At 36.9% G+C, this 26,263-nt stretch overlaps 1 protein-coding gene across 2 annotated transcripts in view; it reads left to right on the top strand.

Annotated features, from left to right (window-relative positions):
- Positions 1-26,263, top strand: part of USP9X (ubiquitin specific peptidase 9 X-linked) — a 97,822-nt gene that overhangs the window by 12,523 nt on the left and 59,036 nt on the right. For both annotated transcript variants that reach the window (XM_088530668.1, XM_088530667.1), the window contains exons 2-11: positions 10,517-10,770; positions 12,384-12,529; positions 12,875-12,954; positions 18,046-18,158; positions 18,709-18,927; positions 20,005-20,120; positions 20,266-20,517; positions 20,596-20,734; positions 22,421-22,573; positions 24,972-25,076. In XM_088530668.1, the coding sequence (XP_088386794.1) occupies positions 10,675-10,770; positions 12,384-12,529; positions 12,875-12,954; positions 18,046-18,158; positions 18,709-18,927; positions 20,005-20,120; positions 20,266-20,517; positions 20,596-20,734; positions 22,421-22,573; positions 24,972-25,076 (1,419 nt within the window). In that variant the 5' untranslated portion in view covers positions 10,517-10,674. The remainder of the gene's footprint in view (positions 1-10,516; positions 10,771-12,383; positions 12,530-12,874; positions 12,955-18,045; positions 18,159-18,708; positions 18,928-20,004; positions 20,121-20,265; positions 20,518-20,595; positions 20,735-22,420; positions 22,574-24,971; positions 25,077-26,263) is intronic.

Here is a 26,263-nt window from a genome sequence, read left to right as displayed (position 1 = left end):
GAGGTGGGTACTTTGTAGTTTTAACTCCATCTCTCCTGTCAACAAAATTATGCTAAAACAATCTGAGATTTCTTTGTGAGGCCTGCAGCCTAGAAAACACAACTTTCAGGAAGCTCCAGAGGTCAGCAGAACAAGAGGATAAAGGTCCTTAGTAATCATTAATGGTTTGAGTCAGTCTCCAAAAAAGAAATCAGTATGCGGATACTTCAGAGTTTACAAGACTTGTATTCTTCTTTATTAATACCTAAAGTAGTATAAAAGCCTCCTGTGCAAGTTACAGAGTTGAAGTTCTGGATATATATACCTCAGTGACTTTTACTGCTATTCTCAAAGTTATTATTGTTATTTTAATGAAGTTAAAAGCCTAAATATTGCATAATGTCAGAGAATATCTCTTAAGATGACAAAGAGCTCTAAAAAGGGACTTTTGGAGTTTGGAGGAGAACTCTGTATAGATATACTAATATTTGTTTACCTTGAAGGACTTCTCTTAAAGTCAAGTCTAAATGTGAATATTCCATTTTTTATAGCAAATCCAAACAAAGTCTAAAGCACTTTGTGGGAAGTGATGATCTGTTAATTTGTTACAGATAAGCGTAGCAAATTATGTCCATTGACAAAAATGGAACAAAACTGAGATTGGCAGCTTACTGCAAACAAAAATTTCAGCCACCTTTTACCCTGAGCTTTAGTGTTTTAAAGGTGGATAATGCTCGATACAGAAAAACATATACAGATCATTTTCTTATGTTGACTGAATTGCTTGGAAAGTTGCATGTTAATAAAATTAGATTTGGTTAATTTGAATGTAGTAGAGACTAGTGTATTGAATTGCATGAATTGACTTAATTGTTGAATATCTTTAAAATACATTTTTAAATTAACTTGGAGTTCAGTAAAAATGGTGCTTGATGCTCTTGTTTCTGTCATGATTTGACTCTTCAAAGAGTCTTTTCCTGGAGAGGGTGTGTGTTTTTTGTTGTTTTGTTTTTGTTTTTTAAGTCTTAAACTGTAAAATACTGATAAATCTTTATAGTCAGTAGTAACTTTTTTCCTTCACATATTACTCATTTTGTTTCAAACCTATCTAAATCTAGAATTTGTTTATATTTTATATATGTTACCTACTTTATTTTCCAGCTCAAAATTGTAACAATGTCTTTGTACTAAACTTTTAATAGGTTGGAAGATAAAATTCTTAGACCTCTCAGTGGGTTTACCTTGGAATTTTTTTTTGCAGTGAATGGAAATGTTAGTTCAGTTTTAGCCAGTGTTCTGGGTATTTTTTTAAGTATCATCTCTGCTCACTTGGTGTGGAGAATAGTGTTACTGAGATTTAACTTCCAAAATGTAAATTCTATAAAGAATAATTTACAAATTAAAAATAATGTCCATATGCAGAAACCATTGTAAAAGTAATAATACATAGATGATAGGGATTTCAGCTGGTCATCTTAGCTTTCTTAGCTGCTGGAAACAGCACACAAGCTGCAGCTTAAGAGCTCTTAGCATGAAATAAATAATATATTTGCAGTTTGGGGCTTCATGAAAGGAAAAAAGTTCTGAAAAGTTGTAGGGGATGGCAAGTCTTCCCCTTTTTTTTCTGTTTTTGCTTCTCTGCTTGTGTATGGTTGGAAATGATTGCTGCTTTGACATGTTGGTTTTAACTATAGTTCATATACTATTTGCCTACTCGCTTTTCAGTTCTTTTTCCTCTTTGTTACGTCTAAAAATCGAAGAACAGAGTTGTAGTAGAGGTCTGAAAGTGGAAACTTCCCCTTATTTTAAGGAGGAAGAAAGATAATTAGTACTTTAAAACCCCACAACAGCTAGGCTGCCTCAAAAGCAGGTGGTTTCAAATACTCAGTGTTTTGGCCAATCTTTTAATTGGTTCAACTATTGATTCCAGGTATTACTTTCTCATTTCATTGAACAAATTAATTGGTGGGAAGGATAACTTTTTTGTTTTTCATAGATGTAACAGGCTGCAATTTTCAAGTTAATGTATAATTTTGGTTACAAAACTGCTCCTGCTTAAAACAGCAACAACCCCAAGATTTATTCTTGTGAAAACATGGAATTTTGGCTTTCATTCAGTAGTTCTTCTACAGTGAGCATTCTCCAGTCATATGTTCTGATACATACTATGTATTTTGGCGTTCATCTCTTCATCTCACCTGGTGCATAACCTTATACTTAGCTGTGTTAGTTCATGTTTTGTTGTGCTCTGTTTATCAGATTAATCAGATTGATTACTAAAATTGAAAGTTACAGATGCCTTCAATTTTATCACTCCATTAGTCCATATTGTCCCAGTTAGTAAAAGTCTGTGAATAGTTCTGATTTCAATTAGTGGAGATGTTTTTTTTTGGGGGGGGGGATGTATTGTACTCTGTGTTTAATTAGAAAAGGATATAAAGACATGTGATATAAAAATTTAGGTAGTCACCAATACCTTTCACATTTATGATAAAAGCATTAGCTGATCTTACATTTACTGTGTAGGATGTCACGCTGGTGGCTCTCCGTTTCACTGGGCAGGCCTGTCCTGACATGGGAGTCTGATTCCTTTCTCCAACCCCCACTTCCCTGCTTCCTTTCTGTGCTATTTTGCTATTTCCTGTTTTCCAAGATCAAGTAGAAGTTATTCTCTAGGTTTGTTTGATTCTTGGCCATCTTGTGTTTAGATTCAGATCAGAAATATAACTTAAACATTTTAGCCATGATACTGTCTCACTTCCGTGATATATATGACAGTTGCTAGGAAATTTTCGCTCTGTATTTCTTAACTATGCATGATGATCAGCTATCTACTAGGAAATAAGTGCTAGATGAGAAATAAGGATAACCAATTAAAATCTGCTTGGGAACTGCATCGTAAGTTACATGAAAAAGCTGAATAAGGAGTATATAGTGCTGTTTTGTTACCGTATTTTAATGTTTATCAAAAATAAATGTTCACGAAATTAAGAAAAATGGGCTGATACATATCTTGATTAAAAATTATTCTGAGACAGTTTTAAACATTTGTTCCACTAGGAAATTGAGTGTGTTGCTGTCACATTTCAGTTACTGTTTTCTGAACCGATGCTTGATATTGTCTTAATAAAACCCAGAAAAGTTTCAGTGCCAGTGCGGAAATACAGTTTACTTTTGTCTTGGGTAGAATTTAGAACTGGATAAACATTGTGAAGTATTTAAGTAATGTGACTATGATTAAACTAGAAATACAATGACAGTCAGGAAAAGGGGACTAAAAGCATTTTATCAGTCCTTGATGCGAACTTCAGACGTATTTATTATTTTCTTGCAGTGGTAATAAGTAGACATGATAGCCTAATAATATCACCTCAGAAGGTGATAGCATAGAAGGCGCTATATCTACTGCAAATATGTGTGTTCTTTTACTAAATCTAGAGTTTTATTTAAGTGTAAATATTAAACTATGCTTTGTCCTTGTTTTAATGTTCTTCTGTGTGGTGGAAAATGTCTTTTGACAGAATTCGATCTACGGGGTCAAGTAAGAATATTATAGCAGATTTAAATTCATTTCTGAAAGACAAGGGCCTGAACATAAATTCATAGCTTATTGTAAGTGAAAACATTATTAGTTACTATACCGATGTAATTTAGTGCTGGTATTCTGGAGCATGTTGGAAAAAAATCTTAATTCCGAAGCCGCCGCCTCCCCCTTTTTTTTTTCTTGTTATCCTCTGTAGTATCGTATTCTATGTAGATTTTACTCAGGTTTTTGAAAGCTTGTAGTCATTCACAACACAGACTATAATAAGCCATTGCATCAGCTCTGACCTCAAGAATGTTTGAAGATACAAATTTATTATGTGAATGGCCAGTTACAAGAGAAAAATATTGAAAATTATGACATGCACTTTGTCTAAACCTAAAGAAAAGTCATAATTGGCTCTAACTGCAAGAATATACTGTTTCAGATTACAGAACAGACTCTTAAAGATACCAACTGTAGCATAATCAGCAGCATGATATTGAATCCAGATCTGTCTGAAAGAAAACGTTTAGAATCAAGCAGATAGATCTATGTGCTGTGAGCCTGTTTTTATATATAGCTTTGGAGTTGTTTCCTGTTGTAGTTTTTGCTCTTAATGTAAGGTAAAAGGAAATCTTATCCACTGTTTTGGAAGGCCATTAGTGAGATCGAGTAAAAGACTGCATAGTAAGCAAAAGGCATAGTTTTAAGCACATTTTAAAAATAAATTTTTATATTTTGAGTAATATTCAGGGTGAAGTGACTCTAAATGAAGTTTGCTCTTAGGTTATAGTGCATGCATTTACCAGTGTTTGGTTTATTTACTTAGCTTGATTACATATTCTTGCAAGGACCAGTTTGTTTCCTTACCATGTGACTGAAAGTTCCTTACTCCCTTCCCACCTCCCACAGCATATAAAATACATACACTAGGTAGCTACTTAGCAGTACCTGGAATATAGTTTCTTAATCACTTGAAAGTGCTTAAACTACAAATTTAAATAATAAAATAAGGATCTGTAAAACTTACCTCCTTTCTCCTTCTGTCACTTGCAAGTGTCTCTTTAAGTGTCACTTCAAGTGCAGTTTCATATCAGTTGAACCAATGTAACTTCCACTAAAAGTTTCTGAGAATGAAAGACTGGTCATACGGGGTAAGAGGCCCAGTCTAACTCAGTGTTCTGTCTTGAACAGAGACCCAAAGTATATACTGCAGGAAAGTAACAGCGGGGCAAGCTGCAGCCTGAAGGAGCACAGTTAAATGTCTCGATGTTTGCTGCTTTTATACGAAGGCAGTGACTGTCTTCATTTTTGATGCCACATCTTCAGCATTGTTTTACTTACTACCATATGTGCAAAACCCTCTTCCTCAGACTAGAAATTGAAATTTGACTTTTTACTTTGTAGTCAGAAGCCAAGCGCACCAAGTGTATGATCTGAAGATTAGACCTTTTTCGTATTTGGAGGGGAAGAAGGGAAAGATCCACATATCTTAAGTATCCAGAGGTGGGCTATTGAATTATAAAATGGATCAAGAGTTATTGACAAGTGAACATCTTTCTATAAAAGACGCTCCTTGCTGCTGTGCAGTATTCTTTCAGAGATGTGTGAATTTCTTTTTTTTCTTTATTTTTGGTCTTGAAGCAAGGCAATGCTTTGTGTTCTAAAACATTTCCCTGGTTGTTTTGAAGTCTTCTGGGAAGCCATTCCATGTGGACCCAGGAAGCTTATGTCTGTTTCTTAACTTTCTTAAACTTGTTATCTCGCTGTTAAATATCTTAAATTTGACACACTATGTTTTGGCATACAGTGACACTGCGTTTTCAGACATAAATGAAATACAGTTCTATTTTGGTTAGAATTTCTTAGACAAAATTTCTTAGACTCTTCTTTTATACCCAAAATAAAAAGTCTAATTGGAAAGGAGGCAGCTTTGGCCATGGAAGCCCAAGAAGGGGCTGCTCTTCTGATTACCTGAAAGGGAGTCTGGAAGCTCTTCCTTGCTTTGAACTTAGGCTTCCTGTTGCACCTGGAGCAATTAAATGTATTCAGTCAGATTGTTCCCTTTGTCCGTGTCTCAAGCAGAGTTACTTGAGGAACCGATTCCATTGTCCCTTTCAGTGTTTGGAAAGCTCATAAATCTATGAAATCTGCATGATTTTGCAATAACAAAATGACTCGAGAGCTTTCTCTTTGCATCATTAAGTCTCCTAGGTTTAGGATGTGTCTTGGGCAGGGAGGAGCTTTCTTGTCTTATTTTCACTTTTATATACTGATGGGAGAAAAGACTTTTTCCATCTCTGTGCTGTACTTGAACTACACCACATATATCTGTATCACAGTTCTCTTAAGACAGGATGTAAATAAGACATTTTCATCTGTTTGAGGTTGCTGAACTTTGTTTTCCCCAAGTCTAGTTCACACTAAGACTTCATTCTTTGAATGTTCTCAGAATTTGACAATTGCGTAAATTCCACAGTGCTTTAAAGTGTGGGGAGAAGGGATTAGGATCAGGCTGTCACATTTCCAAGTCTAAAATACAGCTACTCCTTGTACTTCTTTTACTTTGCTGTTGCTCAAGCAAAAGGAGTTGTCATCATTTAAAAAGTGGCATTTTCTGTAGTATCCCTTTATGCTGTCTCCAGCATGGAATCTCGTGTAGCTGGTACTAGGAGATCTTGCTGCTCTTAGGCGGTTTCTGCTTTGGGAGTGTATTTCCAAAGCTGAGAACTGTGGTTCCTTTGGTTTGCTCTTGGCCTGACAGCAGAAGGTGATGCTTCATTTTGGCAGTTCCCTTTCTGTGCTCCTCCTGCTTGATAAACTTGCATGAGTGCCAAATGTAGAAGCTTTTTGTAAAAAGCAAAGCTATGTATTAGCTTGGGCTTTACATATCTCAGCATTAAGCTTTGAAGTTAGATGTATCCTGAAGCAACTGAAGGATATTTGAGCCTGTATCCTACTTTTTTCTTTCAAGTCATATGAGATTGAAGAAGGTAAATTGAGGTACAGATTCCTGTGGAGAACATTTCCAACTTTAGGGAAACTTATGCTGCCAAAGTCCCCCCCCCCTTTTTTTTTTTCCTATGTCTTGAAAATTTGTATGATAATTTCGTAGTGATCAAAATATTTTATTTAGAAATGTTTTGGAGTCTGATCCGGTTGACTGACTCGCATGTGCACGTACTTCCTTGCTGAGAGAAGGAATCTAAATAACTGTCTGTGTAATGGGAAACATTTGAGATTAAAACAAACAACCTTCCAACAACTGCTGCTGATTTTTGAAATTTTAAGCAGCACTACAGTTTAGACACTAGACCATTAGAGCAACCGAGCTTTAGAGCAACCTTTAGAGCTTCTTGCTCTATTGAATAGTTCTTGTTTAATGACTAGTTTTTACTAATCATCAAATATGTTGCAGTCTTAGTGCGTCATGTTTCTTGTGAAAATAGTTAAGACTATCTTTTTTTATTCCGAATACAGAAATCACTTCCTCTTTCCTGAATAAAAACAAAGGTACAGAATAGAAGAAAGATAAAATTGTGAGGGTGTGTATAAAATGTAACTGCTGCATCAGGTCAGTGTTCCAGGTTTTCTGGAAAATGCTTCTAGACGAGAAGGCACTTTGATTCAAAAGGGATGAAGCAGAAGGTTGGATTCCAAGGTCCAGTTTCTAAGACTATAACCACCTACCTTCATGATGAATCAGCAGTTAGTAGATATACAGGAATACTGTTTGCAGAATCTCGTAGGAAACAAAGTTGTGATACTTTGCAATCTAGAATTTGTGTTGCTGCAGTTACGGCTTTTGTAGTGCAGAACTTGATGATGAAAAGGCACATCATTTGTGAGACCCTGTGGGGATAGGAACATTGTTCCATAAATAATTTTGGTTTAAACTTCTTACTGTTTTGTAGCTTGGGCATATGATTTTAGAAGGCTCTGTTCTTAGATTTTGAGTAATTAAAATAGATTAACAAGGTCTAAAGTTTTGAATTGGACTGGGTCAGACTACTATCCTGGTATACTCTGTTGTCACGCTGTAGAGCACTTTGGTTCTGTGGCACACATCCTCACTCCCTTTATATAGCCACAGTGCTTTAAGTAAAGGGAAAAATGGTTGGACTTTCTAGCTTGGGGCTTGAGCATTATAAAGCTATGTTATTAACTGTATTTTGAGGTCTGCTACAATATCTGTCACCTTGTATTTGCTTTCTGAGACTCAATCTGATAAATAATTTGGGAGGAAAATTTGGAGAGCAAAACAGTATTTTCCTAGCTTTACTGAAATGACAACCAGTTAGCTCCTTAGTAAACATCTTGAGATCACCAGGACAGAAAGAAATGAAAAAACGAATTTGTTCAGCTGACAATCAAAAGAGGTATATCAGACTGGGGCTCATTTACTTTGGTCTTAAGCCTTGTACATCACTTGGTTGATAGTGGAGCGCCTAAAATGTCATTTAGCAAAGGTCTGTCTCCATCTTGACACTGTGTAAAGGTATCCTTTCAAAGGTTTGGGCAAGGATGGTGGGTAAGTTTAAAGACAGACTTACATTGAATACAAAATCATACACATTAGAAGGGAAATGCAAAAATAAAAGCAATAAAATTGATATAAAATCCCCAGGATTCAGCTGAATGCAGGCAATTCAGGTTGGTTCTATCAGGCTGTCTGCAAACTCAGACAGACTGTCTCTGCATCAGTTTAGGTTTGATTAGAGACAAGTTAATTCAAATTAAATTTAAAAGCTATTTCTTGAGCTGAGCTAAACTACTCATCTTCGTGATGGGTAGTTTCTCAAAACTTGAAATTGAAGAATTGGAATTAAAGAATTGTGATTGGAATTCAAAAGTTTGTGGGTCATTGGTTCTAGGATGAAAACAATATGTTTTGATGCAGTCATTTGATGGTTGTTTAAAGTATATCAATGGTTAAATCAGTGGCCAAAACCAGGGCCAATAAAAGACTGTTTTCTAATATTATGTATAATGCATAAATTGGATGATGATTTCCCCTTACAAGAACAAAGTTGTCCGTGTTGTATGTACTCTGACATGGTCAAGACAAGTGAACTTGACTGGATACCTTGGAAATGCACTTCGTAAGTAGAGAGGATGGGGCTGCTGTTGTGGTACAGCTATCTTAGGCCTGTTGAGAAGTACAGCGTAGACTGGGAAAAGTTTGATTTCGTTGGTTTATGCAAATATCAAGAAGTCTCAGTTAGGCTGTGCAGGGGAAACTGCAGTGCATTCAACTGCAACTAGAGGTAATGACCACAAACTGAAGCACCAAAAGTTCCACAGGAACTTAAGGAAAAATTTCTTAACAGTGAGGGCGACAAAGCACTGGAACAGGCTGCCCAGAGAGGTTGTGGAGTCTCCTTCTCTGGAGATCTTCAAAACCCGCTTGGATGCAGTCCTGTGCCACGTGCTCTAGGTGACCCTGCGTGTGCAGGGGGGTTGGACTAGATGATCTCTAGAGGTCCCTTCCAACCTTAAGGATTCTATGAATGAGCAATATATGGGATATATACCACCCCCCCTCCAGAGACTTAGGCTTCTTCATGCTTAGCAATCCTTTTAAACTTCAGTAGGAAACAGATAACAAAAAATTAGGGGGCATTTTAAAAGGAGCACCTCGTTAAATAAGAAGCTTAACTTTTAACATTGTATTAGAAAAAAATGTTTTTAGTTTTTGAGGAAGAAACAACCCAACAACTGAAGAAGAACCCTAAAGTGGTAGTGCCTTTTTTGAAGAGGTTATAAGAGCTGACGTTTCAGTTTTGTTCAAAAGCAGTCATTATTGTAGTGTGTTAAAGAAGAGATCTCCAGATGTGTCTGTGCTATCCATACTGGAGACTGGGCAGAGGAGGAGACGAACTCACACTTACCGTTTTCATATGTAGCTGGGCTTATCAACTGTGTAATGTAGGAGAGCGTTTGAGTGGCTTGGAGGAAGACAACAGCAGCACTGAAAATTCATTTGTGATGAGGTGCCCTAGTAACACAGTTTAAAAAAAAATGCATAGTGTAACAGCATAATTTTTTTCTAATCTGTAAATATGAAACTATTGCTGGTTGAATCAAGAACTCAGTAGGACCAAATGAATCATTTTGGAAGCTCACAATTTTTTTTTCTAGCACTATTCTTAATTTTTGCATGTTCTGAATACTGTTGTTTATGTAGTGCTTGGAAATCTGTGAGGTGTTCTGGAAAATTATTTTGTCTTCCTGGTAATGCAGTAATATGGTACAGAGTGAAGTTTCTGGTGTAGTTGCTATGGTTAATGCAACTTTTTATTTCTTAAATGATGCACAGTAAGTTGAGATATGTAATGATTATTCAACTGGTGGTATGTCAGGATTACAAGACTATGTAATTTGGATGCCACCATTTTCTTCATATAGCCCCCTAAAATACTTGATGGGGTTAAGATGGGCTTTGTAGTGGACCTGAGAGGTCAGCAGAGCCAGGCTTCTATAGGCAAGGGTTGGAGGAAGGGAATAGTGGTCAGGTGCCCTTGATGACAGCTTTTGTCTGCAAGCTCTGTACTGATCTTAGTTGAGCCAGCAGTGATGTCCAGTGACTCCCCTCAGACATCTGCTGTTGGGCAGTGTTGGGGCAGAATATTGAAAAAGATAAGTATGCCTGTTTGTTCTTATCTAGGTTCATATTTACGCTTAAATCAACCCCTGAATTTCATTTTAAAAGTCTACTGTTGCAGTTGAGCAAGACTGTTAAGAGCAGCCGCATTTTGGGAGGGGAAGCAGGGGTCAGTCTCCTGGTGGTCAAAGGGTGATCTGTGTAATCTTTATTTGCAGCGCAATCATGTTAAACTACTTCAAATGTTGTCTTTTCTGATGTTAGCTGTACTCAGTAAAAAGAAATACTAAATTTTAAATATGATTCCTTATACTGGTGTCTTTTTATAGTTTTCTTTTCCAAGTGTGGATTACCTTGTTGCTGCTGTTAATGCATGTGTCATTAATAGCATATTATCTTTCTTTCAGGTTATGCAATGGTCTCTGCAAGATGGCATGTTCTTGAGTTGGAGCTTTTTAAGGCAAACATATGCTGGTACTTCAACTTTACTAAGCGGACTATAATTTCTTCTCTCACAACAACTACATAAGCAGACAAAATTGCAAAGATCTGCCCTGTGTCGAGTATGACAGCCACGACTCGTGGCTCTCCGGTAGGAGGGAATGACAGCCAGGGCCAGGCTCCCGATGGACAGTCCCAGCCTCCCCTCCAGCAGAATCAGGTATGGTACTAACAGTCAAGTTATGTAGAAGTATGGGTTTGGTTCTTTAGAAATAGTGTTTCTGAAATATATTTGAACTGTGGATTTCGTGTATTCCTGGAGAAACCTAGTTACATTAGGTATTCTTTTTCAGTCTGGAACTACAAAAAGAATTTAAGAGATGAAGGCAGTGCTCTTGGCAAAGTAGATATTGTTAGGGAGCACTGCATTGCCAGAGGTGTTCCATTTTCAGGCCATGGTGTAGTTCTTTCAAGCATATTTCTTGGGATGATGTCAGAAGCTTCTTCAGAACCACGTTATTGACTTGCCCGCCACAGGTTGGTAGTGCTACTCCCTGTGAATTCTGTTTATGCTCAGTTCTGCCTAAAGCACTTTATGGATAAAACAGCTTACAAGGAGATCTTGAATTGAATGTTTAATATCAGCGTCAGCCAGGTTTCTTTTCATTGTAGTAAATGTCCTGAACCACAGAATAGTAGGGGTGGAAGGAACCTCTGGAGATCATGTCATCCAGCCCCCCTGCTCAAGGAAGGTTGGATAGAACAAGAACTATGTCTCATCAGGATACAGATAGCTCAAAGGATGAGACTCCATAGCCTCTTTGGACAAGCTGTGCCAGTGTTGAACCGTCCTCACTGTAGAAAGGGTTTCTGTTATGTCCAGATAGATTTTCCTACAGAGGAGAGTCTGTCCCAGTTTATTTACTCCCTGTTATCAGCTTAGCTTGGCAAGAACAGTTCAGCTTAGAACAGTTTAGCATGTTTCTTGTGAACAGGCTTTCAGAAAGAAGCAAAAACTTCCAAATTTACTGTGTCATAGTGTGATGATCCCTTTAGTTGGGGAAAAAATAACACAAAAGAATGCATTTAAACTGGAACTAAATCCAGGAAAAAAGCCCACTTCTTAATTTACAATGAGCACGATATTTACTTTGAATATCATAAGGTCTTCTACAATATGTTAAAAATATATATTTTGGTCTCATTTATCTTACAGAATATCACTCTCTTAATTTCATTAATTTTTTGGTCCCTTGTCAGTCTGTGCTATTTCTGTATGCAAATAAGTTTGCAGCCACAAAACACGTTGAAACTGACCCATCAAAATTTCTTTAATGAAACTGCTCTGAGGTTGTTGAGGAGACAGCTTCGTAGATATGTTTTACTTATTATTGGTTAATCTTTCCAAAAAGTGTTTTTGTGGATCACTCTTGATTCTTCCGTGCTACAGCTGAAGCTTGACTTCCTGCCTAAACCATCCATCCTCTTTAGAACATTTGTAAAAAACAGAACATTCATATAGTAGTTGTTTTCACCTTCTCAGTGAGCAGTCCATTGAAAGTCGGAGTCTCTTTAAAAAAACACTCTTTTTTTTCTCTCTCCCTCTCTTTTTTTTTTTTTTTTTTTTTTTTTTTTTTTGGAAAGTAGCTTAATTTTTAACCTGTCAAGATACAACACCTCTAGGAAAATTTTATGTTTCTGTTTTGTTGGCAAAATCTAAAATGCCATGATTTTGTTCTGTTGTATGGTAACAGATATTTTCTTCAAACCTATCTTTGAAACAATGTGAAGGAAGAATCCTAAAACTTTAGTATTTTTGCATACCAATTTTAGACATCGTCACCTGATTCTTCGAATGAGAATTCCCCGGCTACCCCACCTGATGAGCAGGGCCAAGGGGATGCTCCACCTCAGCTTGAAGATGAGGAGCCTGCATTTCCACACACAGACCTGGCAAAGTTGGATGACATGATCAACAGGTACTTTCATACTTTATGCACTTTTATTTCCCCTCACATCTTAAGGATTATTTGCACAAATCCCTTGATATGAGAAGCAAAATTCATATGTCTTTGTTTCATTGTGTTTCCTGAAGTACTAAACTTCCCTGAAGATTAGTGGGTTAGAGTTGTAAAGAAAGGGGAGCACAAATCAGAATGTTGTCTTTTTTTTTTTAATTTGTATTTGAAAAGTAGAATCCTCATCAGTTCATTTAAAAATGTATTTTTTACTCTGTGCTGAAGTATGAGACTCCATAACTTCATACACAAAGCCATGGGTTCTTTATTTTAAGAAGCAGCTTTTTTTTTTTTTCTTTAATGCAGGCCTCGATGGGTTGTTCCTGTGTTGCCGAAAGGGGAATTAGAAGTTCTTCTAGAAGCTGCTATTGACCTGAGTAAAAAAGGTAAGCTGAAAAGTGAACTGATGACTATGTGTTGTAACTCTTATGTGTGTAAACTCTTTGCTGAGAGTTCTTTTAAATCTGTGATGAAGGTTTAAAAATGCTTATTTCTCTTAAAACCCTGATTCTAAAGAATGTGTTTTGCAAAGTAATATATATCTAAGGTTCGTAGACCAGAAACTTTTCGAATTGTCAATATAGTTTGAAATTAGGTGCCTTAATATGAGCATGGAAGTTGAATAAGCTTACAGTAATAAAAATCAGTCCTGTCCTACCTGTTTCTGTGAATACTTTAATATCAAACCTAGTCTTTGTAACAAATATTAAAGCCTAAATAACTAAATTTTTAATAGGTTATCAAGCTAGCTTTCCAAATGCCTTGTCATAAGCTTTTGTTCAAATCCGAAATATATATGCTTTTTAAATTCTATTTGTTCCTAATATTCTCAGACATGACTTAGAGTAGTAATTCTTTAAACTAGGACAGTTCCTTCTCAGGATTGTGCATGTGTTTGCTAAATTGTACTAGTCAGAGTGAGAAAATCTGTTATATGTTGTGCAAAAGTTCTGTCTTGCTGGAAAGATATTTTTGTCTAGCGTTGTTGTGAGTATTTGTTGCCTAAGTATATGAGTAATATCAAAAGGGAGATAAATTTTCTTTTAGGATATCTGCACTTATGAGTGCCTATTTTTTTAAAAAAAAAAAGTAACTCTTATAACTGTGACATAATTGGATCAGGATGACTGGATGCCCATGATAATAAAGATTGTTTTTGAACAATTCCAAGAATAAAAAGCTGGCTGTGGTTATGAGATTCTGGGTATCCTGATCATGAAATTCTAAGCATCCTGATTATGTTCTATGAGTGTCTCTGTTTTGGAGCTCTCTCTGAAGAACTAAAAGGCAGAATGAATACGTGTGATAGGGTGATGACGTGCTGTTGCCCACACTTGATTTGCTTGCCAGAGGTACCCTGCGAATTGGCTTTCTTTGTATGTAGGTAGAGCTAGTAGGAATCTTTAGGCGAGTGTAGCATTTTTAAGATATCGCATTCAGGAGCAAAATAAATGCTACCTTATGGAAGGAAAATGCAAACATTTATGTGTTTAGGCCTTTCAAATAGAGCAGAAGGGAATAAATTCTATTCGTGATTTGTACTGTCATCCATGTTGTACATAGGAGAGAAAAAAAATCACAGTTATCCTTGATGCATTGAAGTAATAGCAGAATGAAATTTTTGCCTACTCTAACCATGTATTTTGGCAAAGCGCCACACTTTTGGTTTGAGGACTTAGCTATTTCTGGTTTTTCTCTTGAAATTATGTAAAACTGGAAATCTATTCATATACTTTATGCACTGTGATTTTATTAATTTGACATCCATTTCTTAAAAAAAGCTTTCCTATTTGTTACTTATTTGTTTCAGTCACACTCTGCTAGATGAATTCCTGTGTGTGGACATATGCAGAGATTATTGGCTAAGGAGAAATTGAGGAAAGTTGCTAGGAATATTTGTTCTTTAATTGTTCTGTCTTTTAGCTACCTTGTAGTTTTTATTTGTTTTGTTTTTCCCCTCATTACTTGAATTTACAAGGTGGTTAAAACAATCCTTTTCTAGTAACAGGCAGTGCTCAAGGAAGTTAGGTGCTCCCTTGCTGTAACCGCATTTTTTTTCTTATTAAGAACTTAGTGGGCACCGTCTATTTCGGAGTTATGTATGTATAGAATTGATAGAAATGTTGTTTTAGTGTCTTGTTAATAACTTGAAAATGTGTTCTTATTACAGTGGGATCTGAATTTGGGCACTTTGCTACCATTCTCTAGGCATTTTTTCATAATCTGACAGAAGAAAATGAAAAACAAACAGTTGAATTACATAAATTCTGTATTGCAGTCTGTGGCTTATTCAGTTGTGAAGTGTCAGAAACTCCTTTAACAACCTGCTAAACTGTTTTATCAAGCAAGGTTTTTGAGTTAGAGTTCTTAAGTTGTTTTTATGCCAGGCACTGCCAGTAGCCATTGGTATTGCCTTTCTGAAGTGCCTGTGGGATAGTTACTTTCTTTGTGGCTCTCTCTCTAAAATAAAAGGGGTATATACATCCCCTTTAAAGCTACAGCTTTGGTCCCAAGTCTTCATTTGTCGTAGGGAGCTTCTGAGTGGGAAGGAGGAGAGAGGCAGGTTGGGGCTTCTCTCAAATAAAGAGGTTGCATGAGCAGCAAAGCTAGGCAGCCCAGTAGCAGGAGTTGGCATCTGAGCATCTGCAGTTCTGTGGAATAACCCTCGAGTACATTTCCAGAAAATCTTCTGCCTTTTGCTGAAGTGCTCTCTTTCTGCCATCTTTGTAAAGCAAAGACAGACCATTTTGGTCTTCCTGACTTTCTTGGCTAGGTTTCTGGCCTAGAACCAGGTCAGTGGAAAGAACTGCAGAGGGCCAGGGCTGTTATCTCAGTGTAGCAGGACTTGAATCCCCCTGGTGATTAAGAGTTCTTGAACATCTGCCAAAGGTGCTTTGGAGCATGTGACAAGTGCAGCACCTAGCTCCTGGGGGCCACCTTGGATTGCCCAGAGCTCATTAGCTGCAGGTCACCACCTGTTCCGCAGGCCTGAGGGGCCCTTGCTGAGCCACTGGAGGGTTTCTGTGCTGCCCCGCGTGAGGCCCAGGTCTGAGGGGGCTTTGCTGGCCCACCATGGGGCACAGAGCCAGCACAGCCCTGGTGTGCCAGCCTCACCAGTCTTGTGGCCAGGAGTCCTGGGAAGGACTTGAGCAAGCCTGCCTGGGGCTGTGGTGCTCGAGTCCTGCGCTGCTGAATACTCTCGGGGGCGTCAGAGCTTGCTACATCTGGACTGATAGATTTGGTGGACCTGGAGTGATTCTGCTCTTGTGGCAGGGTTAATCCACAATCTTTTATTGCTGTGCAATTTATCCAGAGACTTGGCTGTTCTTAAGTGCAGATTCAGAAGTCAAATGGCCCCTTTATTCCTCCTCCCCCCATCGCAAGTCCCATCTTACACATGATCTTTTCATATCCACTTTCTTCTCACTGCACGATGTGTTTCCCCAACCTTTCTCTGAATAGTTACCTCAGAGCAGTATGCACTAACTTCTCTTTTCTTCTATTCCTTTGTTCCATATCCTTTCTCTGCCTTGAAAATTTGGACGATAGGATAAAAATAGATGCTTGTGATCCTACCTAAAGGATTAGTGCTGCTGAATCTGATTTAAGCAGCAAACACCAGGTGAAGTGTAGTGGCTGTTCCTCATTGTGCTTTTCTTTCCATTGCTGCTGCCTCTTCTCCCATCCTGCTGTCTTTCAGGGCTCCTGCACCTTGCTTTTGTTGCTGCTCCTGTCCTTGCAGACCTCTAGCCTTGGTTCCTTCTGTGATTTTTCTGCTGTTGCTTCAGCAGTATGGTGCACTGTGGGAGAAAGTAGAAGAAAAATAGTCTGAAATGAAGCATTGGGTGATTACACAGCCAGGAATAACACATGAATTTTCTCAAGTATTCCTGTCTTCCCTCTCTTTCAAAATTCAGTGAAGTTCAGAAAGGACAATGTATTTTGCAACATACTCTGTTTTAGGTTTTCCTGAAATTTGTTTGGAGTGTTTTTCTGTCCAAAGCTGGCCCACCATGGTGCAAGCAGATTGTGCCAAAAGTATTTCAGGGCATTGTAGTGGTACTCTAAGGAGCGTTAAAATAAAACTGCTTGAATATCTCATTACTGCCTCCTTTATATGTAACAGCAAACTTAATTCTTGAATATAAGTTCAAAAAGGAGTATTTCCCCTTGGTTGATTTAGGTATTAATGCAAATAACCAAGCTTTAGGTAGTGTGGTCTCTTCTTCTGTCATGTTGTTATTGTTGTGGCTTGTGGCCTTCTAATATTGGACTTAACACTTGCTACATATAGTGTTGGGGTGCCTAACTGACCCATACTGGGAGCTATGTATGCAAATAAATGGTAATTTGATATTTGGCTACCTAATATATATCATATGCCTCTTGTAGTGTTAAGAGGAAAGTCTAGAGTAGTGCTCAAGGAGGTGGCAGCAGTGGTCTTGATTTGCTTGAGAGCTGCACCCACCACTACAGGCTCACAAGACCTGTTACAAAATTTTGGTAAGCTTTGTGGTATGTAGTAACAGGTCTTTTTGTGAAGGCTTTTGAAAGGAACCATTGTACAGTTGCTTGCTACTACAAGGGACAAACTTGAAAACATAGGTCAGTCTTTCCCAAAGTGTCTAAAGGTCTCATTATTGGGCATATAGGCTTTTCTGGTGATATTTTCTGGGAGTCTGAAGAGTGTTATGATCCATGAGGGCTAAGATCTGTTGGCTGAACTTGCCCTGTAGAGAGGCCTCAGGTTACAGTGTTGTTTCTGTGATGTGCCCAATGGCTTTCACCGTCTGCAGTGGGTCACATTTACGTTGACCGGATTTTTCTTTCAACTCCTGGCACAGTTAAAAATCTTAACTTTGAAGGGAAAATGCAGCTTTCTTGTAATACTACAGCTATAAGTAACCCCAGAGGTTAAAAAATACTGAAAGAATTTGGAGGACTCTCCTTTAAATTTTAAAATTTGATATAAGATCAATTGTGAACACCAGAGTCTGCGTCTCTCGTGCATTCACCTGGGTTACAGAATCTAGGGTCTAGGCATGTTGTGTCCTGTCAGCAAAACTACTGGAATAGGTCAAGTTACAGTGACAAACGGGTGGTTAGTTATTCTTGTGGGTTAATTTTGTCTGGGAGACTGAGCAGGTCTCACTTCTCTCTCACTGAGTTTTACTGGTAGTAACTACATAAGAGAGAACATGAAAGAATGTGTAACTTAAGAGCAGAAGTTAGTTATTCTTATAGTTACTCTTGCTAGTCTAACTTTGGGTGTTAAAAGCATGAAAATCAAAACCTTCAGGTGCTTTTACTTACAAACTTACGTAAGTTTGTCTTTGTCCAAGGTTTTCCTTTTAAAATAATACTGAAACTTTGAACACCAAGGGTTGAAGTCCAGATCACTGCTTCTAGTGTTTTAAAGCTCATGTGACAATTGCGCTGTGTACCTAACATATTTTTCCTTTTCTATTTTAAAATAGGCCTTGATGTTAAAAGTGAAGCATGCCAGCGATTTTTTCGAGATGGGTTAACAATATCTTTCACAAAAATCCTTACGGATGAGGCAGTGAGCGGCTGGAAGTTTGAAATTCATGTGAGTTTTTAAACTGTATTTATAAAAAGCAGAGTAACTTCAATGAGAATGGAAACTGCAGAGGTCCAGCGTCGTTTTGGAAAATCATTTAAACAGATAACTGGGAGGAGAGCTGCCATGCATACATGACACTTGGGAGGAGGGGGAAGGATTTTATCCTTTTACGATCATTTTTTTATTTTAGGGTCTCTGTTGATTTTGGAAAGACATAAAAGACCAGAGTATGGGGAAGAACTGAAATTTTCTGTGTTTAGTAGTGCAGCTGTTGTTAAGTGGGCTGATTGCTCTTTGGCTAGATGACTAGAGACTTAATTCAGTGGTAACTCATGGGTATCTTGATGAGAGAAAAAAAAATCTCTAAACAAATTGAATTTAAGCTCAAAACAGATAAAACTTTAAAGCCTTTTTTGAGAGGATGCACAGACAAAAAGTATTGTGAAACTTCTGTGCAGCTTTGCTTGCCAGGTATAAATGGTACATTTTGGTAGCTAGTGTTCGAATTCAGTCATCTGTCTTGTTGTTGTTTTTGTTTGTTTGTTTCCCTTAATAGCGATGTATTATTAACAACACTCACCGTCTAGTGGAACTTTGCGTGGCCAAGCTGTCCCAAGATTGGTTCCCCCTTCTTGAACTTCTTGCCATGGCCTTAAATCCTCACTGCAAATTCCATCTGTACAATGGTACACGTCCCTCTGAAACAGTTCCTGCAGGAGTCCAGCTCGCTGAAGATGAGCTTTATGCCCGTCCTCCTGACCCCCGGTCACCAAAGGTGGGCCACCTTTTCCAGATCTGCATTTTTAATACGTATTTTTTTATTTTATTCAAAGTTACTTAATTACTTAATTATTTTACTCTGTAAAAGGTTTTCTTAGAGGGGAATAAAGTATATTTGATTCTGTGCGCTACTGAAATTTTGCTGCTTTTGAGTCTTACCTGATTATGATTTAATCTGCCTTTCCCCTTCTGTCTAACTCTTCTCAGTTTTTGGTCCACAATCAAAATCTCACTTTCATGTGTTCAGCTGTGGTAAGCTGGCACAACTCCAGTTTGGGTTGCAATTCCTACTGTGTTAATTGGCTTGTTTGCCAGTTGATATAGTTACCTTTTTATTCAACATGATTGTATAGGTGACATACTTCTAAGGAGGGGATTACCTAGTAGAAGCAATACTTTCCTTCTTTTCATAGTCCTAATGATGGGAGGAACATTCTCGATGGAACATAGAAGTGTTGATTTATTTATTTGTGTTCTTATATCTGGATTCAAAATTATGTTCCTGATGGAATCAGTCTAATTCACATGGCTCTTGAAGTTGGGGTGGGTGCGGTGGTTAGTTTTGCATGTTTCTTTTGTTCGCTGCTTTTGTGGAGCTGCTAGCTCTTGATATGTGACAATTTAAGATAAAGATGTGGACTTCATTGCTAGCCTTGTGTATATAAAAATGTTCTTTGCTGTGTTACTGCTTTTACATGCAGCACTATCACTTCCAGGATCACAAAGGAATATCAGAATCATCATGCTTTCTGTAGTAATTTGGCAGTGCAGTCTGGGTCTGAAGTACAAGCATTTTTATTCTTGCCTATTTGATAAATTTCCTTGAATAATTAACATATACAGAATCTGTTTTATGATATGACTATGACAAAGCTGGTATTGCCTATTTCTAGCTATTTTCCTAAAACTGCATATTTGGACTATAAAGACTAATTACCTGTAATTCTCTTATCTTCTACCACATGACTGCGTAAAGACTTAGAAACAAAAGTTTTGTTATTAACAGTTATTTAAAAGTATTTCTAGTCATTACTTTTAAAAAGGCAGAAAATGACTATTTATTGTATTTCAGGGTTGGCTAGTAGACCTTATCAACAAATTTGGCACATTAAATGGGTTTCAGATCTTGCATGATCGCTTCATGAGTGGATCAGCATTGAATGTTCAAATAATTGCAGCCCTTATCAAGTAAGTCTTTTTAATAATAATTCACATATTAACTTAAGCATTTCATGTATTTGTAAAATTTTCTGTATGAATTGCTCCTTCCTGTTTTAAGACAAATGAAATGTTTTTTCACTGTGGTACTGATCCACTCTTTCTTTCTTTTTAGGCCATTTGGACAATGTTACGAATTTCTAACGCTACATACAGTGAAGAAATACTTCCTTCCAATTATAGAAATGGTTCCACAATTTTTAGAAAATTTAACAGATGATGAACTGAAAAAAGAAGCAAAAAATGAAGCCAAAAATGATGCCCTGTCAATGATAATCAAATCTCTAAAAAACTTAGCTTCAAGAGTTCCAGGACAAGAAGAAACTGTAAAAAACTTAGAAATATTTAGGTTAAAAATGATACTTAGGTAAGATGCTATTTCTGATGTATTATGCTACTTTTTACTTTTTTTTTCCAGGCTGCTTACATTTAATTTCTCTTACAGATTGTTACAAATTTCTTCTTTCAATGGTAAAATGAATGCACTAAATGAAGTTAACAAAGTAATATCCAGTGTATCATATTATACCCATCGGCATGGTAATCCTGAGGAGGAAGAGTGGCTTACAGCAGAAAGAATGGCAGTAAGTTCTCCTTGTCGCAGATTTTTGTTGAATAGACTTTCTCTCTTATCCTTTTAACTGTGTTGAACATTTAGTGATCCTGTGCACACTATAGTTTTCATGCCTTATATTATAAGCAGTAGATATCACATGTCACAGTAATAAGTTGCTTTACAAGAGGTAGTCTTTTGCAGAAAGGTAGCTGTATTTGTTTCCAGGCTTCTTTTAGTGCTGCTAAAAATATGCTTTAAAAAGAAACCATGGAATATAATGATAGTGATACAGTATTGGGGAAAAAAAAGAGAAAAATGTGATGTGTGCTTAAACCTCACCTGCTCCATACCTAAAAAATTGACATTCAATTAAATAGGGTTCTATTCATTTTTGCACTTAGAATTCCCATTAGAGAATTTAAAGTTACTACTCTGCTTTTCGCATCTGAATTGTTTAGAAAAATAAAATTGATCTATATGCATTGGTACAAAATGTTCTTCTAGACATTACATTTTATGTTTTTTAATATATAATTTGGATATTTCAACACTATTTTCCTTGAATGACTATGTGGGGGAACTATTCATTTTTATGAAGTTACAGTATGGTGGAAAGAAAATACTAGCCTGAGAACGAGGACACCTGGTTAAGTTAAAGCCAAACTTATTTCAGATTTTCATGGAACTTTATTTTATGAAATTAGTTTTTGCACTGTTCTGCCTCAGCTTTGTGACTGAGTTCCTGGTGTGGGTATATAATCTGCAAAAGGACTGCTGCCAAGAGGGAATTATTGCAAGCTTTGACCTTTTCAAGAAGTAGGAGGAAATGGCTGTCTCTTTTTACACATTCCTACAGTTTGGTTATCTCAAAAAAGATTGCTGATCTTCATTGAAAACATTTAGGTTTAAATATTTCATGTTCGAAAACATAAAAGTTTCATTCACAATTTGAATGTTATAGGTATGTAAGCATGGGCAGTGTGTCAGGAGGTATGATACTGTGTGTATTTGAGAGGTTTTGGTGCTTAGAGCACACACTGCTTTGCTTCACTCGGAACAGATTACATGACTCCATATGCTTTATCAGGACATACTATTGAAAAGGTTGCAACTAATTAAATGTTGTAGGCAGTTTGGTTCAGATAGGGGCATTGCGAGAGGGGAAAAGCTATGTATTTTTTTTATTACTTATTTTATGTTTCAGTGTTAGTTTATGCCCTCTTAAGAGACTGTGTTGTAGCTGTGCCAGAAGGGCTACAGTGTCTTTTAAATGATTTGGTTTTGGGTATTAAATGTTTGTTAATGGGAAGAAAAAAAGTTGTCCTTGAAGAAAACAGTTAACCATTCTTATTATCTCTTTATAGTTGAAGCTATTTGAGCATTGTTACGCTTTGAGTTCATGATCTAGACATGCCTAAAAAAAATGTTTTCCATCATATGTTACAATGATGAACATCTAGGATACTAGAATATTTTATGTATATATGTGCATGCATATGCGCCCGTACACATTTTTTTCCATTTCTTTTAAAGGGGAAGTGAAAGTCAGGAGTAAGTGCCTTTGTCTTGTGCTGCATCTTCTTGACCTCTTGCAGATAGAATATTGTATCTAAGAAGCATTGATTCCTAACAGATTAGGTTTTTCTTATCAGCTTAACTGTAATCAGTAATACTTCAATAATTTGAGGTGAAACTATTTTCTTTTTATGTTCAGGAATGGATCCAGCAGAACAACATTTTATCGATTGTGTTGAGAGATAGTCTTCATCAGCCTCAGTATGTAGAGAAATTAGAGAAGATTCTGCGTTTTGTCATCAAAGAAAAAGCCCTCACTCTGCAGGATCTTGACAACATTTGGGCTGCGCAGGTAAGTTATTAAGTTATTAATAAAAGTTATTAGTCTGCATCAGAGCAGGAGAGATCTTGTTCTATATCCTGTTCTGAAGTTTAAGTCACAAATAACTTCTACATGAGGACCACACAGTTTTGGAATGGAAAGTATTGAATTTTATACGGTAGCCGTTTTAAAATTTGTGCTTCTTATGCTTGATGTTAGAAAAAAAATAAAGGAAAAATTGAAACCAGATGTCGTTCTTTGGACCTCAGAATGGTCTTCTCAATGTGTTTATTAAGTAATAACTGTACACAATTTACTTGAATAGGGTCTGTGATAGTGCTGTTTGTTTTCAGCCTATGGCATGTAGGCCCTTCCAGACTATCTTGTTAAATGCCTGCAAAAAAAAGAAAAAAAAAAAACTTGAATTTTGTTTGTTAGTAAGCCTGAGAATGGGGACACTTGGGTAAGTTAGTTTAAGATGAACTGTTTGAGTTCCAGAAAACTGAACATGTAGTGCCACCATTAAAAGGCAGGAATAGTCTGCCCCATTAGTTGCAAAGTAAATTTAGGAAGAAATTTTCTGCACTCTAAAATGCTTGACTTAGTTCGCTCACTTCTTACGCTTTCAATAAGATAGTTGCCACAGTGCAACGGCTACAGACTTGTCTGGTGTTTTCCACGTGAAAGTTAGTCAGTAGGAAATGTTCAGGTAGGTGTTTGCACTGTTGCTGTGGCCATGGAATTAAAATAAGACATAACAAAAGAGGGGAAGTATCAAAATCTGGTCATATGCAATGATTTTTAGCGGTTTTGTTACTTTGCCTATAGCAGTTTTTAAAAGTTCTTGTTAAGTAATGGCTTCTAAAAGCAGCTGGAGTGTGGAATTCAGTAGAGGGCAGTTGATTTACTGCGTAGCTTTATGTAACAGGCAGGCTATTTTAGCTCTGGCTCCGTGCAGTTCTGATGTGGTTTTGCTTTCAGACTGGAGCCATTATGTTTCTGCCTGGTTTAGAGGGTAAGCACGCACAAATTTCTACTTGATGATACAGATATGCCCTGAGAAGCTCAATACACAACTAGAATAAAAATAAGTAGTTTATGAGAAGCAGTAAAATCATGTTGCTCTAGCCTTTAGAAAGCATACTAGAAAGTTTTATTGAAGCATTTTACATTGTCTTACAAACTCAACACTCCCAAAATATTTTTATTTTTTTTGTGCAAGGGATAACACTCAAAATCAAGTATTAAATTAGTCTGTTGATCTTCAGGGAAACATCTGGTGGAGAAATGAAACTGCAGAGTGTAACACTGGGGTCTCATTGCTCACGTTCTAGAGTGTTTTTTTGGAACGTGACGTGCTGCCCTGCTTGCATACAGCGAGCTCACAGTTCAGATACCAGATTTCTTAGCTCCTCCTAGTGTGTTTCCCTGCACCTCTGCTACTGATCTCACCTTGGGACATTTCTGTGCTCCGTGCTCTTGCTCTGCCTGCACCCTCAGCGGCTCTGTGCATTTTTCCCCTTGTTTTATTTCTGTGACACAGGTGCTCCGCCTGCCCTGTATGCTCTCATGCTTTCTTCCTTTACAGGAAAATGTCTGAAAAGTTTGCTTTGATTTACTTAGCCCAAAATTATTGTTTTTGATAAGTGTAGAGAACTATGAGATATGTTTTCCCATCTGGGAATTCAGGAAAAATGTGTTTACCTCACGTTAGATTAAAGTTCAGGTGGCTGGTTTTCTTACTTGTCTTCATCCTTAAATGTTAAAATTTTGATGTACTCCAAAATCTCATTTAAACTAGTATCTAAGATAATAGCCAAACATCTTACTACAGGTAGTTAGACTTTTAGTTTATAAGCTGCTTTTGAGCTTTATGGTGCTGACACTGATTCTGTTTTGTTTGGGATGGGTTATTTTGTTTATTTTTTAAGAGAAGGCATTAGTTGTCATGAGTCCACTAACATAAAGAATGTGCTCTAAATTTAAATACTGGAAATACTAAAAAGAAATTTACATTTTCAAACAGAATAAGATTTATGGAAGAAGCAGATTTTTGTTTTTTCTCAGAAAACAAAACCTACATTAAATTGAAAATATTGATTGTTAAAACACACCATTAGACTTTATTTTCTACTGCCTCGATATGTTCTTTTAAAAAATATTTACAACATTTACATTGTAACATGACAATTTTTATATTGTGTGTCTGTGTACACACATCCACCCCTTAAATACATATGTGTATAAGATAAAATTAAATACTGTGACTTGGCAGCTAGTTGATACTGTGAGAGCAGCATGGCAGTTCTTGCTGGCCACCACAGACCATTCTGCTATGGAAATGACACTGGTTGTCCTACTGCTTTTCTTGGTATGGATTGCTGCAGATGTGTAGGTTCTTTTGCTTATTTGTTTGTTTTCTTGACAGGCAGGAAAACATGAAGCCATTGTAAAAAATGTACATGACCTCCTTGCCAAGTTAGCCTGGGATTTCTCTCCTGAACAGCTTGATCACCTGTTTGATTGTTTTAAGGTAACTTTGCATGTTTTGCATTATTTATGTTGCATGTTTCCAGTGCACTTTTAGATATAGGAGCATGGCTAAACAGAATTGTGACACGCTTTTAACATTTACTTTCAATTCTTTCTAGATACAGGTAGTTTACTCAGATTACAGGTTTTTCTGTGTGTAGCAACAGTCTGACTTTCATATTAAAAATATTAGATTCACTTATACTTGACTATCAAGATTTAAGATTTTCAGTTTCGTTCCTGCCTGAAGCAAAGGTAGTTACTGACAATTCTGTTTTCTAGTTTACCTGCTTTCTCAGAAAATGCTCTTTCATTGAGTCCTGTGGGATTGCTGATTGTCACTTGACTAATTTGAATATTGAACTTTCCAAATAAAACCATTTTTTATTTTAGCCTTTCTACGTTACGTTTCAAATTAAGTGTTAAGGACCTCTTTTCAGTATTTTCCTCATGATAGTAAAGTAGCTTTCATTTAGTTTACCAGATATTGTTTCTCTTTTTGTGTATGTCAAAGAGGGAGATCAAGGACTTCCTCCTCCCTCCCCAGTTTCCTCTCTGTCATGTAATAATTGTATCCTGCTTAACATAAACATAAAATGAAACAGTCTCGGGAAGAAGAAAATGTCATACATTTTTAAACATGTGATTTGGTTGAAATCCATGCAGTAAATGATTTGCTTCTGGAAGATGGCTAACATTGATGTTTGTGGCTTCCATTAGCGTTACTGTATGCCCTGTTTTCCTGTTCCACTTTGAACAGTCTTCTGCACTGGTCTGCACAGACCAGCTTTGTAGAAATCTGTTTTCTGGTTTTATATATCCTTAGATATGTACTTTACATTGGCTTACATATAATTTGTCCCTAAATTAGTGAGCCTCTCTTAGGCCTAATATAAATACAGGCCTAATGCTCAGCAATCTAGATATTCAAATAAATTCTCAGAAGTTCTATGTGAAAAACATTATCACTCATGTCTTACACTGAAAGCTGAATATGAAATAATGTTATATTTGTAAGTTATTCAGAAAACAATTAGCTTAATGCAGGGAAGATTTGTTTTGACCAGATACAGAGGCAACAGTTATATTAAAATTGTACTCACTAGTGATTATGATTAATTTAAGAATCTTAATTATAAACAAAAGAGTTTTTATGAGGCAATTGCAAGAAACAGCTGAGCCCACTCT

This window comes from Tinamus guttatus, unplaced genomic scaffold (genome assembly GCF_059628265.1).
Source record: "Tinamus guttatus ecotype Peru unplaced genomic scaffold, ASM5962826v1 Tinamus_guttatus_pri_ptg000384l, whole genome shotgun sequence".
NCBI lineage: Eukaryota > Metazoa > Chordata > Aves > Tinamiformes > Tinamidae > Tinamus > Tinamus guttatus.
The sequence above is the reverse complement of the archived record's forward strand: the minus strand, read 5'-3'. Positions and strand labels throughout refer to the sequence as shown.